Source organism: Poecilia mexicana, unplaced genomic scaffold (genome assembly GCF_051168715.1).
Source record: "Poecilia mexicana isolate PSO_F unplaced genomic scaffold, ASM5116871v1 scaffold_5, whole genome shotgun sequence".
In the NCBI taxonomy this organism is placed as follows: Eukaryota; Metazoa; Chordata; class Actinopteri; order Cyprinodontiformes; family Poeciliidae; genus Poecilia; species Poecilia mexicana.
Window position 1 is genome coordinate 29612336 of NW_028263374.1, and position 17966 is coordinate 29630301.

Consider the following 17966-nt stretch of genomic DNA (forward strand, 5'->3'; position numbering starts at 1 on the left):
TTTATGTTTATTAAGCTGCTTTTCTTAGTTTAAAATATTCAAGCTGTTTTCATATTCACTGCTTCATGTGATAAAAGTCGCGTCACTTTGGTCTTAGCTAGCGGTTCGTCTGAAGACTGGTCAGGTGTTTTAGTGTAGCAGTTCTGAGTTTGTTTCCAGGTTCATGAAAAACCAAACAACAAACTTTATGCAGGTAAAAACCAGGTGAGAATTAAGAGCTTTGCTACCAAATCAGCTGCTGCTGCTTCTACACAAAGCCTCAAAACGTAGCTTCTGTAATTAGCAGAGGAATGTGACTCACAAGGATCATATCCAGCATTTTCCCCCCTGTACTCAATTTACCTGCAGAGTTTATTAATATGCTGTCAAATACACAACAGATATTATTTCAGAAAACTTACAGGATGAAAAGATTCATTCACACACAAAATGACTGAATCAAATCTGTCTGAGTCCAATAACATATTTCATCTTGAACTCATTTAGTGAATTTAAATTAAATAATGCCAATTAGGACAAAAGCATCTCTCCAGAGAAGCCCAGCCAATTACAACGATTCATTGACTTTGAAGTAATCATCCTGAACAAGCACAGGGTGACAGTGGAGATAAAGTAAATAGATACTTGCTCCTCATTGTTAAACGCAAAATAATGAATGATGATGAATCAAGATTTTACATTTACAAGGAAATCTGGCCGACACACACACCTCGGATAAACGACACGTTTTGGATCTCAGAGGCAGCGTAAAGTGAAATTAGACTTTTTCTATGTTCAAGAATGACTAATATTACATCCAGAACTGTGAGAAACATGCTGAACCTGGTTTCTTCCCACCATGCCTGGTCATCAAGCTCTCTCAACTGCTAGTTTTTAAGTTCATGTCTTTATGGGGGCCACCAATAATGTGAAGGGAGCTGTAACTCCTGATTCTGTCTGGTTTTCTTCTCCCTGAGGATCAGTCAGTGAGATGACCGTTCCTCAGTGTGTGTCTCACTCTGCGTCCTCCACAGAAACGTTTGCAGTCTGGACATTTCATTTTGCATAGAGAAACATTCAGTTGGTCATTTAAAATTGAGCAACGACTGAGGTGTTTAGCATAAACCTGGCTTTGATTTGATCAACTTAAATGTTGTATCAAACTGGGACTCGGTGAGATCAGGACATTTTTCTTCTTACAATCAACCTGCCAGGCTCTGCAGATCAAAATATCTCTGCATGGCTCATTTATGTCATGGAATAGGCTCATGTCAGCTAATGTGCATTTTTCTTTTCATCTTAATAAGGACACAGATTGTTTTCTCTTTCAATGGAAAATGTTTTAGACCAGAAAATGGACCTTGTCCTCAGATTCATTCAAAGACACAGAAGCTGTGCGTAAAAAATGAAAAACTTAAGTGCTAAAGTGCAGAGCAAGCTGCATCTGAGAACATGAATTAACAAAAAATTATAATTAAATAAAGCTGCAGCTAAATAAATACAACTTCTGAAAACATTGTCCCAAAGTACAGACATTTGTTCAGAATGTGTTGCAACATGTTTGGCCAAAACCAAACGGAGCCATTCAGCTAGACTTATTTTTATTAGGAATTTGTGATGCATTTGAAACTATTACAAAAGATATTCACCAGCAAATACCCTGAATAATTATTTTCAGAGTAATTAATCAATTTATTGAGCACTTATGTTGTGAAATTAAACACACAGGATAAATGCTGACACAATTTGAAGAGATGTTTCAACCTATCAGTCATATTTTTTGACTGTAGAAGGAAACTGGAGTGCCTGGAGAAAACCCACACCTGCACATGGAGAACATGCAAACTCCATGCAGAAACACCCAGGCCTGGATTCAAGCCTCAGCTGAGCCTCTGAGCTTTTATCATTTATAATAAACCGATCTTCTTGGTGTCCCACAGGAGTCTCATCTTCACTGGCCTGAAGGAAAACGACACGCTGGATGTTTGTTTGGACTGCGAACTGGACTATGGGAGAAGAATGAGGGACGTTGCTCTTTTCAGTGGAGACGGATCAGAACACATTGTTCATCGCCACGGCTGTGCAGTGATGTCATCTTTATCACTGACTGCCAGAAAACATTCGTCTCACCACGCTCACACTGACTCCAATCTGTCTTCTTGCTGTGAAACTTGGACAGGATGTCTGTGTTTGTTTGTGTGAGTGTTCTGTATGTACAGTGTACTTCCTAAAAATCCCACTTTATCCCCTTTCTTACTGGGATTTGGGTGTGAAGGAGTGGGCAACATCTTTGGAAAGCTGGGTAAAGTTTTCTGAAAAGCCATTTTAGAGTTGGGGCTGGTAGCACAAAATGTGTGTAAGTGTGTCAGCAGCGCTGCTGTCGCAGTGTGTGTCTCGCTCTGCCAGGCCTGGCTCCCAGCTCAGCCAGAAGAACCAACCAGTAATGAGATCTCATTTCTGGCTGGCCTTCCTGCAGCGATGGCGTCAGCAGATACTGAAAAAGACATCCTCCAATTAGACACTTATTAACCAAGAGATGAACGAGCAGCATGAAAACACTCTGATCCGAGCCTCAGTTGCACAAAATGTAAATATTGTTCAAGCTGCTAATTTCCTCCTCCTTTATCCAGTTTTGGGATAAATTACGTAGATTAAGTGTTATATAAGTGCAGAGATAATGTATTTATTGTTATTTATTTTATTTCCCTCAGATTCATATTTTGCATATTGCATTCATAAATGCATATTTTGCATATTGCTCACCACCAATAATGTCTGAAAATCCAAAGTTATACAAAAAATAAGAAACCACAAAAATGATCAGTTTCTCTGGTTTTACTTTTTATATTTATATGTTTGAGTAAAATGAACATTGTTCTTTCATTCTATGAACTACTGACATGCAGGCACGTGCAGGGGGGGGGGGTGTCCGGGGGTGCTTGAGCACCTGCCCCTTTTGCTCCTTGCCCCCAAGTGCCCTTTTGGTCAACATATATATATATATATATATAAAAAAAAAAAAAAATTCCCCTCTCACCCTCCGTGGGTGGTCTCTTTCATCCTCTGAGCTCGGGTCCTCTACCAGAGGCCTGGGAGCTTGAGGGTTCTGCGCAGTATCTTGGCTGTGCCTAGAACTGCACATTTCTGGACTGAGATGTCTGATGTTGTTCCTGGGATCTGTTTGAGCCACTGCTCCAGTTTGGGGGTGACTGCCCCGAGGGCCCCGATGACCACAGGCACCACTGTGGTCTTCACCTTCCAGGCCTTCTCCAGTTCCTCTCTGAGGCCCTGGTATTTCTCCAGTTTCTCCTTTTTCCTGATGTTGTGGTCACTTGGTATTGCTACATCCACCACAACGGCTTTCCTCTGTTCTTTATCCACCACCACAATGTCCGGTTGGTTCGCCATTACCATCTTGTCTGTCTGGATCTGGAAGTCCCACAGGATCTTAGCTCGGTCATTCTCCACCACCTTTGGGGGTGTTCCCCACTTTGACCTCGGGGCTTCCAGTCCATATTCGGCACAGATGTTCCTGTACACTATGCCCGCCACTTGGTTATGTCGTTCCATGTATGCTTTCCCTGCCAGCATCTTGCACCCTGCTGTTATGTGCTGGACTGTCTCAGAGGCCTCCTTGCACAACCTACACCTTGGGTCTTGTCTGGTGTGGTAGATCTGAGCCTCTATTGCTCTGGTGTTTAGTGCCTGTTCCTGGGCGGCCAGGATGAGGGCCTCTGTGCTGTCCTTGAGTCCAGCTTTCTCCAGCCATTGGTAGGATTTCCTGATATCAGCCACATCAGTTATTTGTCGGTGGTACATCCCATGTAGGGGCTTGTGTTCCCATGATGGTTCCTCCAGCACCTCGTCCTCTGTTCCCCATTGCCTGAGATATTCGCTGAGCACATCGTCCGTTGAGGCTTTGTCCTTGATGTATTTATGGATCTTGGATGTTTCATCCTGGACAGTGGCTCTCACACTCACTAGTCCTCTGCCTCCTTCCTTACGGCTCGTGTACAGTCTCAGGGTGCTGGATTTGGGGTGGAACCCTCCATGCATGGTTAGTAGCTTCCGAGTCTTAACATCCGTGGCCTTTATCTCTTCCATTGGCCAGCTAATTATTCCGGCAGGGTATCTGATTACTGGTAAGGCATAGCTGTTTATTGCACGGATCTTGTTCTTGCCATTGAGCTGGCTTCTCAGGACTTGCCTTATTCGTTGGAGGTATTTGGCTGTGGCTCCTTTCCTTGTGACCTCATCGAGGTTGCCATTTGCTTGCTGTATTCCCAGGTACTTGTAGCTGTGCTCTATGTCTGCTATTGTTCCCTCTGGGAGTGAGACCCCTTCTGTGTGGATGACCTTCCCTCTCTTTGTAACCATCCGGCCACACTTCTCTAGTCCGAATGACATCCCAATGTCAGTGCTGTAGATCCTGGTGGTGTGGATCAGTGAGTCGATGTCTCGCTCGCTCTTGGCGTACAGCTTGATGTCATCCATGTAGAGGAGGTGACTGATTGTGGCCCCATTCTTGAGTCGGTATCCGTAGCCAGTCTTGTTGATGATTTGGCTAAGGGGGTTCAGGCCTATGCAGAACAGCAGTGGGGACAGAGCATCTCCTTGGTATATGCCACATTTGATGGACACTTGTGCAAGTGGTTTGCAGTTGGCTTCAAGGGTGGTTTTCCACAGCCCCATCGAGTTTGCAATGAAGGCTCTTAGAGTCCTATTGATGCTGTACATCTCTAAGCATTCAATGATCCAGGTATGTGGCATTGAGTCATAGGCTTTCTTGTAATCAATCCAAGCGGTGCACAGGTTGGTGTGTCGGGTTTTGCAGTCTTGGGTGATTGTGTGGTCTACAAGGAGTTGGTGTTTGGCTCCTCTGCTATTTATGCCGATGCCCTTCTGTGCCGTGTTCATGTATTTATCCATGTGCCCGCTTATCTTAGCTGCTATGATGCCTGACATGAGCTTCCATGTTGTAGAGAGACAGGTTATCGGCCGATAGTTGGATGGGACTGAACCCATATGTCTTCTAATTTCCTTTGCTGCATAATGTACATTGCATTTATTCTAGCGTTAGGTAAATGTATCTTGAAGGAGAATCGCACTTAAATAAAAGTCCAACAAGGATATTCATTTAGAATTAAAAATAACTCACCCTGAATTACCAAGATAGATATAATGTGTGTAATAAAAGTCATTAATGAAGGGGAAAAAACTCAATCCAGACTTTAAGTAAGTTTAGGATCGGGTTCGCAGAGTATGGAGTTAAAGTTTTTCCCAATTATTCAATGACAATAAAGAAAGCCTATGAAAATGTTTCACTTTCCACTGGAAAATTTGACATATATTTAAAATGATATTCATAAATGTACTTGAACGTTAATTTTAACAAAATATGTTGTATATAATCTCTGAAAAATATACACAAATTGTTTTGCAAAATAGTAGTGCTGTGCAAAATGCTGTGCAAAATGCTCATTCATTTAGTCACAATCTCACACCTCACTTTTTATATTACAGTTTTCAGCTTACTTTGGGCCATAATTACTGTTTCAACTGAACACCGATTTTAAATGTTTAAATATTGTTTTAGTAAATAATCTCTTAAGAATCTCTTCAATATTTCAGCACACATTGAAGATAATTAGAGAAACTGAACACGGTGCGCTGTATAATAAACAGCAGGACAGTTTGAACACAGTCAGTTAGTGAAAAGGCAACATCCGACGACCGTTAGCCGTTTAGCTCCTAGATGTAGCAGGTATGCCGGGCCAATTGGTGGCGCTGTAACTCTGCCACAAAATGGCAGATTATATATGCAGGATTATTTTATATTCTGTTCTCGTTCCATTATATATTTTTGGGATGTGATATATACCTATAATAAACATCAGTTAATGTACTGCAATGTGGTCGTAAAATAGATTCAGTCACAAGTTAATTTAAAGAAAATTTCACTTTCTGCAGGGAGAAGCTGAGAGATTAAGTGTGTGAGTCCAGCTCATAAACTCAGGCTTTGCTCTTAGCTTCAAATATATCTTTCTTTGAAAACTCCATTTGAGTAATGATCCTTTTAAAGTACAATTTGCCTCTGCCATAATTTTTATGGAGTGTTTTCCCTTTCAGTAAACCAGCAGCTTATCATTATGAGTGTGACCACACAGAGGCCTGGCAGTGTGAGATTAGCAGAACCACAGGTCATGAAAAACAATTAGTTTCCTTTTCTTGTTTTTCGTTCATACAGTAGGGACAACAACATTCAGCTTTTCTTGATATGATCTTTAATAAAGCAGTGTGACAGGTTGATAAAATGTGGGTTATTCAAAATAGCCTCACTGTGGTTGTTGAACTCTGACATGAAAGTTTGTTTTGATAGAGGAAAAAATTCAAAATTGACTCGAACTCCCAAACCTTCTGTAAGACGTCTGTGTGAGATAAGTAACCGTTTCTCTGGAGACCCGGTTATGTCCCACCTGGCCCACCGCTTTTTACACTGAGATACACCAGGAGAAAACTGTCTGAAATAGGGGTTGCACCAATTAGTCGACTAGTCGACTCGTCGATTATTTTCTCTGCACTGACTTTTTTCTGGGCCAGTCGACTAGTCGCAATTACATGACTAAACAGATTTTTCCCAGAAAATGAAAGAAGGTGGACTAGCTGAGTTTGTCAGAAAGCTCAAATTGTATAAAAATGTAAATAATTTAATAATTACAAATTGTAAATTACAGCATAGGCTACCGCAATAGGGGCGTTGCGCGGCGGTGGTTAGCGCGGCGCCCCGCATACAGAGACCTTAGCCCGCGGTAATCAGGAGTCCGACTCCCGTCCTCCATTCGCTGGGCCCAGGCCTCTCTCCGCTCTCTCTGCCCCCTTACAGTCAGATCGTTGTCAAATAAACTAGTGCCGAAAAAAATCCTTAAAAAATAAATAAATAAAAAAGACTACCGGAGTAATGTGTTACATGATGTCAGGCTTTTTTATCCATCCAACTGATCAGCGTCACCCTGCGTATTGAAGCTTTTAACCTGGCAGCTTTACGCTCTTATAAAGATGGTTTAACTACATCTGGAAACTAAGTCCAAGCTTCATCCTGAGGATCTGATAGAGGCGATCTCGGCCGCCGTCCGCATGTCGGTTCAGAGAGCCGCTGCTGAGTCAGCAGAGATCATGCTGCGCATCGGGCGGAGGAGCAGCAGGAGGAGCAGCAGGAGGAGCAGCAGGAGGTTTCGTTAAATTCAACTGTAACCAAACGGGATCCGTTCATAATAAGTTTGGTTTGTGATGTTCCAAAAGCACATTGTGGTCAGTGTGATAATTTGACTCCTATACGAGTAACTATCCAGAGATCATCAGCATCAGCCGGTGTTTGGAAAAAAACAAAAAAAAGTCAGACCCGACTTTGTACAACGAACTTTTCTCCCTGCTCACGAAGAATGATCTGTTTATTGCTCTTTTAATTCTGCATAATAGACTTAGTAAAAGCAGGAGAAGGGGAGTGTGTGTGTGTGTGTGTGTGTGTGTGTGGGGGGGGGGGGGGGGGGTCCATATTTGCCGTGAAAATAGCTGATAAAGCCTCCAAGTAGTTGTAAAGGGTTTTTGCGCTTACGTCACTATGACGTCACCGCGACTAGTCGACATCGACTCGACTATTATGATGTAGTCGACCTTAAAAAATATGTAGTCGTTCAACCCCTAGTCTGAAATAAGCTGAAAGAAGGCAAAGATGTGTTAAAACTGATGTTATCTGTAGAAATATATTCAAGGAAAAGCTAAACTGCAACAGGCTAAGACAAATTGATGTGTTAAACTAACTTATGTTTACGTTAATTCTTCCAATTTTATTTTATACTGTTTATACTTGGCTTTGATTCTGGTCATTTTAGGCAAAAAAAATACTAAAATATTATGCAAACCTTATTTTGCAGTCATGTTTAGTTATGTTTTTACATTGCATCTATTAGAACAAGTTAAAATTAAGCTAGTAAAATTAACGTCTGGCAACTCTCGCCTCTGTTTCTTCACTTGCTAACAAACTTTATCAAAGTAACGCAACGTTTTCTCATCAAAGTGTGTTGGGTTATTATTATTCAGCCAGACACAATCTGCATACATAAAAAGCTTCTTCTTTGGTTAACTCAAGCAGAAATACTCCAGTCATTAGACGGTGTTCTCACACCTTTCTCATGGCTTCCTAATGCCAGCCGTATCTATTCCTGTTGAAGCCTGCAGCGCGCAGCATGCAGCAGCAGCGTGCAGCAGCAGCGTGCACGTGAAGCAGCAGCTGGTGTGAGGCTGGAAACCCAACGCTGGCATACAGTACACACACACACACACACACACACACACACACACACACACACACACACACACATGTCAGAGACCTGATATGACAACAATGTGGCCCCTTATTCGGGTATTTTTGTCTCTAGACTCTCAGAAGACAAATTCAGCTTCGTATTTCATTGGAAAATGTTTCAGGGAAGTCAAATCTGAAAAAAGGAATAATTCTCAACATGCGCTGCTTGATTTCTATTTTTGTCTTATCAAATTACCAGGATCATAATGTGATTCTGCTAAGCGATAAGCAGTTAATGGTCTTTTTATGGACTGTAAATATCTATTAGCCTATTTGGTTATCTCATTCAATCTTATTAAATTGTTTTAAACTCTAATCTCTGGATACACCATGTTCATCACTGAATAAAAAAGTCATTTTTTTTTACAGAGTATTACAATTTATTATTACAATCCTGGGTTATGATTTTTGTATCTTAATCATAAAAAGTTGCAGTAATGATAACAATCAAGCTCTATTAGAGTAAATCACTGTGGAAATGCTCTGAAAAATTGATGTTCATTGCTTTGCATTGCAGAGTTGTTTCCATGTTTACAATCATATTTTATGCTGTAAAACAATGTTTCCTGCTCTGCTGCTCCAGTCACACTGCCCTGCATATGTTCAGATGATTCCCTGCTTTAACACACTTCATCCATATAACTGCAGATCAGTAAAACGTATTAATCAGTGATCAATTGAATTTTTATGTGCTGCAGCAGGGAAACAGTGTGTCCTCATGATCAGGGTTGAAAAACATTAACAGGAAATACTTCCGACTTCTGACCTGCAGAAATGTTTTGCATACAATAAAAGTAATTAATCAAATATTATCACAAAGTGCATGACCTAAATTTGTGCAAAATGATCAAATTCTCTTTACTGAGATATTTAAGTCTCCAGATCAACATCTTGATACCAGGAGGAAACTATTCTTAGTCTATCCAACATTAGACACTCTCCTCCTTCTTTCTTTTCCTTCTTCTACAAAAGTTAAACTTGATGTTTTAAGGATGTGAGTAATATTTTTAATACTTACTGTATTTTAGCTTGGTCTTCAAATTGACTGCTTACCTTTTGAGCAAAGTTAATATTTGGAAATTCCAGCCAACAAATGATAAAATCTTTACTTGTACTAGACACTCAGTGACACCATATGATTGGTTTGGTTGTGGCCTGTCGATAGGCAGATTGTCATAACGATACGGCTGACTAATGATCACCTAAGTATGAATACACAGACTGAAATAGCCTCTGCTGTTACTGCACAGACATGTAGAGGAACATTCGTCCTGCTTTCTATGTATGTGACCAACATGTTAGGAATTCACACAGCACATCTAGTTCAACTAAACGTGTATCATGTGTGAGATCATGTCCCTAAATAATCAGAGTACAGCTGAACGCAGGTTATGTCATGCTGTTGTGTTTAGCAGGTTAACTCACAGGACAGACAGTTTGTGATTCATCCTATTGATGCATAAGGACAGAAATCAGGGAGTTACTAAAACCACTGGACACCTGTTCCCTGAACTCCAGTGGGAGAAATTCCACTCCTCAGTAACTGTGCGTGTGTGTGTGTGTGTGTGTGGGGTGTGTGTGTGTGTGTGTGTGTGTGTGTGTGTGTGTGTGTGTGTGTGTCTGTCAGCAACAAGAATGTTGACACCGGACTTTTATGTCTCACATGGAGGCTGCATCACTTCCTTTACGACCGTTTCCTATTTAAAGGTGGTGGTGGTGCCAGGGGGGCTTCAGCAGATTAGAAGCAAAGCCTGTGCACCCTTCACACCAGCAGCAGCTCACCCGCTGACCCGCCGCAGGATCCGGAAGGCTCTGGATGTTTCTGCAGGGATCTGTGGAGGCTTTTAAAGGCTGAGCAGCCGCCAAGATCGACAGCAAAGTTTTGTTCAAATTTTGAGATCGGAAACTTTTTTTTAATTGTTCACTTTCTCAGCAGGAGAAAACCTTTTGCAAACTTTGATTTCAACATTTCGATAGCACTTCAAGCCGATTGTATTATGCTAACATCTTGTAGGAAATTGTTTTATATAATCACTGGAAGAAACAGCAACAGTAATTACAAGACTTTGTCTAAGAGAAATATTGATTAAACACAAATATTTGGAAATCATCGTGTCAGAATGAGTAGAGGAGACACCGCCACCGTTTCACCGCAGGAATCGCAGCCATTTAAACGGGCTGTCCGCAAAATCAAATGCGCTGCAATGGTGGCGAACTTGGCCAAGAGTTGGCAAGGATGGGCCAGCGAACATGCAGGCAAACAAGATTCAATCCCAACTGGCTGGATGCCTTCATCTGTAGAGGAGGAAAGCAAGAAAGACCAAAGCCATGTGGTAAAACTCAGCGTTACTCCAAGAGTAATCAAAGCAGATCCCGGCGATAGCAAAGAAAACAAAATCCGGACCTGCTCCGTCACCAAGACTGTCCAGCTGAAACGCAGCGAGTGTAGCAGCAACAACGTCATAAACGAAATCCGTGACAAAATGGAGTCCGGTCCCGAAGAGAGCAAGCCGTTTCTGGGCAACGAGTCGCCAACACGCCGCCGTCAGATGAGGGCGCTGCAGAGCGCGGAAGCAGCAGGACAAGGTGGGAACATCCAGGACAGGAAGATGATGCTCCAGGAGAAGAAACTGAGCTCCAGAAGCAGCAGCGTGGACACAGAGGACAGCGGACTGGGAGAGGACGGAGGACTCAGCGACAACAGCGACTCCAAGGCCGAACAAAGTGAAGGCCTAGTTAAAACACGAGCCAACAGGCCAAAGGTAAAGAGCTTAAAGCACAAACATAAACAAATAGGACATGAAAAACATCTATGAGGATCTAAAGGTGCCCTGAAAAATCAACAGATAATCTTACATGTTCAGACTGTTTGAGCTTTTTGAGCCTCCTTCATTCTTATTCATTCAGCAGTTTTTGTCTGAGTCATTAAAAATCAGAAATTAGTTTCTCCAGGAACTATTAAATAATACAACATAAAAACATGGTTAAGAATTATGAGTAAACTTGAATTATTTGCTTATTTTGTTGAATAGTCCAATAGTTTAAGCAAAGCTTTGTGTGGCGTACAGATTACTTACATGTAAACAAACAGAACAAATATGATTAAAACCATGTCAGAATATCAACTTTTATTTTCTAAATTTGATACTCATGTCTGCACCTTTAACAGTGATGACCTGAACAAATGAGATCTGATTACTGCTGAAGCTGCTTTGGCTTCTCCATTCGAACAGATGGATAGAGGGGATGAAAATAATATTTTTTCATTTGTTTATTATTATTTCCAGTCCAAAATATAAGTAAATTTATAATTACTTCCCTTACCACAAATTACATCTGCTTGAGAAATGCTGAAAATCTTTTATTGAAAATAGTTTTCAAGTTGATTCTTCATCTGTTTATCATTTAAAGAAAATATTCCACTGGTTGCAGTTCAGTCCTGTTTAACTTTGGGTGGATGTTTAACATGCATCCTGTTCCTATAACAGGCTTTGATTGAGAAGCTTAAACAAGTTTTATTTCATTAGATTCTTATTCAACGATAAACTTTTTTTCCATAAGAGGAATGGAAAGTTTCCCGAACAATAAATGTGTCTTATGTCTGAATCAGATGCAGAAAAAAATAAAAGCCTTATTACGAACACAGGCCTTAAAGTGACCTGAAGAAATCCAACTCCTCCACGGACGGCAAACAGAACAACAGTTGCATAACTCTAATACTAACATGTCTGCCATAAAAGGCTGAGGAACTGATGGGCCCCGTGACAAATCCAAGAAGTCACCAGGGACAACGTCCGGGTTGTAAACACACACACACATACACACACACACACACACACACACGCGCTGCATCTGCTGTGCAATGGAATATATGTCAATAAATATAGTCACATTCTGCAACGTGTTTTCCAACCTGATGACCTTCAGGTGGAACAGCCAGAGCAAAACAGAGCAGAGAGATCATTGGAGGACAGGGTGTTAAAAAAATCACACAGAGACACACTTTGAAAAAAAATATATGAGGAAGTTGCATTTTCTATTTGGTGACACAAATGAAACTGGGAAGATTTAATCTAAACTCCTCTTTATTTACAGGATCACAACCTAACTGATCCCACTGATAAATGTTGTTTTAAACCCTTTTCATTTTATTTATAAAAAATGAACATGCAATAAGGCTGAGAACTCAATATTAACATTCATAAATTAGCTCTAATAAAAAAGAACTGCAACTGCTGCAAACCATATAATTTATACAATCATGCTTTTAAAAAGTCCACCTTCAGTTATTACAACTAAAAACCAGCAATCAGCCCGAAACCTGGGAGTAGTGATGGACTCTGACCTGAACCTTCAGAGCCACATGAAGACAGTCACAAAGTCGGCCTTCTATCACCTGAAGAACATCTCCAGGATTAGAGGACTGATGTCTCAGCAGGATCTAGAGAAACTCATCCATGCATTTATCTTTAGCTGCATTGATTACTGCAACAGCGTCTTCACAGGTCTGACTAATAAATCAATCAAACAGCTGCAGCTGATCCAGAAGCTGCTGCTGTTCTCACTAAAACCAGGAAGATAGAGCACATAACACCAGTTTTAAAGTCTCTACACCGGCTCCCTGTAGCTCAGAGGATAGACTTTAAAATACTGTTGTTAGTTTATAAATCACTGAACGGTTTAGCACCACAATACATTAAAGATCTGTTATTGCTGTACCAACCGTCTAGACCCCTCAGATCTTCTGGTTCTGGTTCTGCTCTGCATCCAGAACCAGAACCAAATGAGGGAAAGCAGCATTCAGTTTCTATGCATCACGAATTTGAAACAAACTTCCAGAAAACCGTAAAACAGCAGAAACACCATTAAATCTCAACTTACCACAAGATGAGGAAGAAAAGAAAGAGAAGACTTAGATATGTCTGAATGCTAAAAAATTCTCTTAATATTTCATTGAAAATACTTAATCTATTGTGGATGAGTGTATGCTCTACTTTTTTAAATGTATATTCTGTTTATTACGCAATTATTAATTGCATTTTTTGCACAAATTTTTAATTTGTGCAAAAATCAGCATGATCACCTGCAGAACAACTTCACAGGACCAGAGCTTTTCCAAAGATTGCAACATGTAGTTCCGAGCATTTTGGTTTACTCAGAAAACATTTTCCAAAACTTCACAGTATGCAAGTGAACGGTCAAAGCAAATGTCAAGCTGGATATCTATTTCAAGGAGTGAACTGGAGTTTATTTCAAGACTAAAGGTCATTAATCTCAAATTATAACTGTGACAAGTCGATGGAAAATGGTTGATGCCAAAGTTTTCCACACATTGAAAGGAGGAAAAAATGATCAGTTTTTGGTTAAAAACCAAAACTGATCAGAGACAGAAGCTGCATTTCCACTTATGGTATAATAATTGAGCAAACTGACATTTCAAAAATCTGTTTTCTTAATGGAAACACTGATTTAAAATATATATATTTTACCACAACATTTTGGTCAAATATTTTGGTGCTAGAATGGAGTGTTATTTTTGGATGTGTAGAAATTGTATCATTTGCAGTGGAACTGGAATGGAAGCCATTTTTCAGATCACAAGTCACATGACAGACAGTCGGATGTTACTGCTGCTGAAAACCAAGAAGAAGACAACAGGAAGTAGTTGGAGGATCATGTTTTTAATGTTTTTAATGACTTATCTAGTGAAAAAACTTATTCATGTAGGATTTTTTGTTTCTTATTTATTTTTATTTTTTTACATTAGTGGAATATTGACACAATTTTGTGCACATTTGTAACAGAAACGCAACGAGAGAAAAGTCTAATTTTGACTTATAAGCTTCATGACTGTCTTTATAAATATGTTTACCTTGTGGTCTGTTTTATGTATTGTTTTAACTCTACTTTTTATCTGCAGATTAAGATTGCCTCCATGGGTGACATCAAAAGCCGCTGGCAGCAGTGGTCCGAGCAGCACATGGAGGGCCAGAAGCTCAACCCCTTCAGCGAGGAGTTTGACTACGACTTTGCGATGTCCCAGCGTCTCCGCAAAGGGGATTCTGGCTACGGTCGGCCCAAAGACGGCTCCAAAACCGCTGAGAGAGGAGACCGGGCCCACAAACACATCCACAGAGAGATGGAGGAAATGGTCTGGATCATCAAGGACATGGGCTTCAAAGACAAGGAGGGTCGGACTATCATCAGCTTTGGAAGACTCTTCGACCGCTACGTGAAGATTTCAGACAAAGTGGTGGGGATTCTTCTGCGCTGCCGCAAACACAAGATGCTGGACTTTGAGGGGGAAATGCTGTGGAAAGGACAGGATGACGATGTTATTATCACACTGAGAGACTGAGGACAGAAAAGCTCATTATTCAGCTCTTTCATGAAACAAATAATGCATTTATAGAGTTCAAACATAGTAAACAGACGGAGTACAGAGATACAAGACTGAACAAAATACAGACCAGTTTCTTTAGCTGGAAACACACACACACACACACACACATTTCCCTGTGCCTCAATAGTTCTCATATAAATGCTGAGATGAAGGGTAGCTATCTTTAGCATGCTAACTATGTGTGCCTTGCTAACTATGCTACATGCTAGAGGACTTGGAAATCCAACAATATGCCAGTTATGCTGTGACTTTGCTCTGATTGCAGCTGAAGAAGCAGAACTTCATGACAAATGATGTGTAAAGAAATCACATCAAGTCAGTGTTTTACTTATTTATTTTATTTCAAACAGGTTTTAAAAACAAGAGAACAAGCAATCAGTGGGACAGAGAAAAACGTTCATAACCAAGAACAAAATAATTTGTTTACCACGACTTTTCTGTTAGGAAAGGAGTAAGAAGTGAAAGTTTTTTTTCTGATGTTTAAACATATTTTGTCTGAAACAAAACAAGAAAACTGATTGTGCTATGAAAAAGAACATACAGTAAAAGAGCTAATAGTAAAGATATATCAAAATAAATCCAAGAGTGTTTTGAATTTAGAGTTCTTTCTAGCGACAGATTTTAATTATGAAAAACACATTAAAAATGTTTAGTGTATTTTGAATAGGATTAGATGAACATTTCATATTTTGTGAATGTATTTAACAAAAACAGATTAATGTAGGTTGTAGAGGCTGTTGTGTTAAATTGTTTTATAAATAAATATTTTATATTTAGTGTGTTTACAGCAGTGAATCAATGCAGCAAAGCTCCCTGAACTTACATGCTGGATCTAAACAGCAACCAGATTTCTGACAAGCAGTAAAAGGAATCTTACATATTTTTGCCACATGATTTAAAATAGTTGTAAACTGAAATGTTTTACTTAATGTTTAGATTTAGTACATCCACTCTGAGAACGGTCTAAAGTTGAGTAAAACTTTAACTTGAAATATTTTAAATGTGTGAACAATTTTCTTCTTTCAAAGTGAAAGTGTGGAAGTCTTCTTACAGAAGGAACTTTAAAAAACGTATATTTATTGTGAAAGGTCATATGTCACATGTTGTGTTTGGTGTTACATGGTAGTAAATAAATTTCTGCATCATCAAACTTCCAGCCAGGGGATGAAGCAGTTTTAAATTCTTACCGGTAGAATGACGAAGATCTTCAGTGGCTCATATGTGGCTGAAACTGATGTGGTAAAATCATAGACATGAATATGTGGGAGCCTCATTGAGCACTGAGTTCTACGTTTCATCGCCGCCATCTTGAATGTGGCAGTAGAGCTTCCGGAGGTCCCTGATTCATGTGCTGCATAGACTTGTTTCAATTGTTTTACAGAACAAACTGGATCCACTGGCATTACCTTTCACAGGTAAAAATGAAAGAAAATAGTAACGTAATTTTCACGAGCAGAATTTCTTGACTTGGCAGCCAGAAACTAGTTTCTAAACAACCCAGAAGTGTTTCCTACGTGATTAAATTGGCCCGAAGTAACTACTGTGATTGTTATTATAGAATAGAATTCAACTTTATTGTCATTGCAAGTACAAAGCAATGAAATGTAGTTTGCATCTATCCAAACGTTCTATACAGGGTATAAATATGTATTTACAGGTGTACAAAGGTGGTTATAAAAATAAAATGTTCAGTATAAATATAATATAGATAAAAATATGGGAGCTGTATGCATATATGCAGATTATACATAATATACAGAAATGTTAGGAATGAATTGTATATGTATTAGTAGATTTACAATACAAGATAGATACTGGAAAATAATGTTTATATATTGAAAAAGTTATCTAACTTTTTCAATATATCAGTGACGTTAAAATACTTTGTTGAATGGCACTTTATGAAGTTTAGTCCACTTACTTGTATCTTACTGGAATCTGTTCTGATTTATTAAACATTTCCAAACAACACCAGATCTTATCCTTCTTTAAAATAATCGTTGTCAATGTTATTTTCTTTATCATTCTGGACAATATACTTCTTTCTATTTCTTTAGAACCTTTAATACAAAAGTACAGCTTATTCCACACACTTCAGTCTCAGAGTTAACCCCCATTTGTTACCCAGTTTTGATTAATGAAAAACCGTCTCAGAAATAGAGGAGGACTCGGTGTTTTTCAGATTGCAGGTTGCCATTTAAAATCAGACAGTATAATGCATTAGTTATGCTAAATGACTGCCATAATTATTGAATATTGAATAAACAATGCCACCTGTTTTGCAGCATTGTCTGTGGGTCTGTGAAGGGGGTCAGAGGTCAGTGCTTTGTGGAGGTTTTGGAAATGTCTGGGAATCTCTGCTTTAGCTCACTGACCATTTTCAACAGGCTTCAGCTATTGTGTAACAGGTGAAAGTATTGATTTTACCCAAAAATAATATTTAAAAACTAATATGACACTCCAGCTGCGTTAATTATTACTTATATTGTGATTCAAATGGAAGAATATGTTGTTGCCTTTAAAGCCTGTGATGTTCAGTTTTCTAGAAGTTTACTGCAGAACCTTTAAGTTCTGTTTGATCCTGCAGGAAACCCTCTGATGTTAGAATGCTCCGTCCAGATTCTGATGGAAAAATCCATCTTTCATTACTACAAAGCCTTCTCTACTGAAAGTCAAATCAAAGACTTTATTTGACCTTTGCTGCTTTTATTTTATTTGCAATTGAAATTATCGTTACAAATACATCTCAGCTGATTTATTTACTTTTTTTTTTCTCACCAAAATCCATAAAAGAAAAATATTTACCATTGAAATTAATTAAGTAGATCTGAATACTAGAAAACCAAAGCTTAGTAGTCACTAGAGAAATACATTTAAAAAACTTTCAAATTTCCCCTTTCTTTATGTGAAATAAAGCTTTTTTATCCACAGCAGGCTGCAAGAAAAGCAGGCAGTGATGAAGCAGAGCGTCTCAGTGTGAGTGCAGCTCCTTCCTACGTGCAGACACATACGGCTATGTGGTGTTGTTTGAAGATGTAATTTCTCCTGTGGAGGAAATGATTTATGTTTCAATTTGCCTTTGCTCCATTAGAGGGCCTCCTGTTGCTTAGTCCAATTCCTCTGTGTGAATTTATCTTTCTGTCTTTTGTGCATGCAAGTCACGCTTGCACTTGAACTTACGGTGTGAGCGTGTCCTCTGTCTGTCAGGCTGCGCATGTTCAT

The 17966-nt window shown here is 39.5% G+C and overlaps 1 protein-coding gene across 1 annotated transcript; it reads left to right on the plus strand.

Annotated features, from left to right (window-relative positions):
* Positions 1-9901: 9901 nt before the first annotated feature.
* Positions 9902-16715, plus strand: abraa (actin binding Rho activating protein a). The gene is made up of 2 exons (XM_014987244.2): positions 9902-11103; positions 14262-16715. Exons 1-2 carry the CDS (start codon positions 10462-10464, stop codon positions 14697-14699), a joined length of 1080 nt encoding a protein of 359 aa, XP_014842730.2. The 5' UTR covers positions 9902-10461; the 3' UTR covers positions 14700-16715.
* Positions 16716-17966: the final 1251 nt, after the last annotated feature.

What these genes read in the sequence shown, in the direction of transcription:
- abraa (XM_014987244.2), top strand. Translation starts at nt 10,462, where the DNA reads ATGAGTAGAGGAGACACCGCCACCGTTTCACCGCAGGAATCGCAGCCA. An exon ending in CACGAGCCAACAGGCCAAAG is followed by an intron (nt 11,104 to 14,261) that starts GTAAAGAGCTTA and finishes TTTTATCTGCAG; the next exon opens with ATTAAGATTGCCTCCATGGG.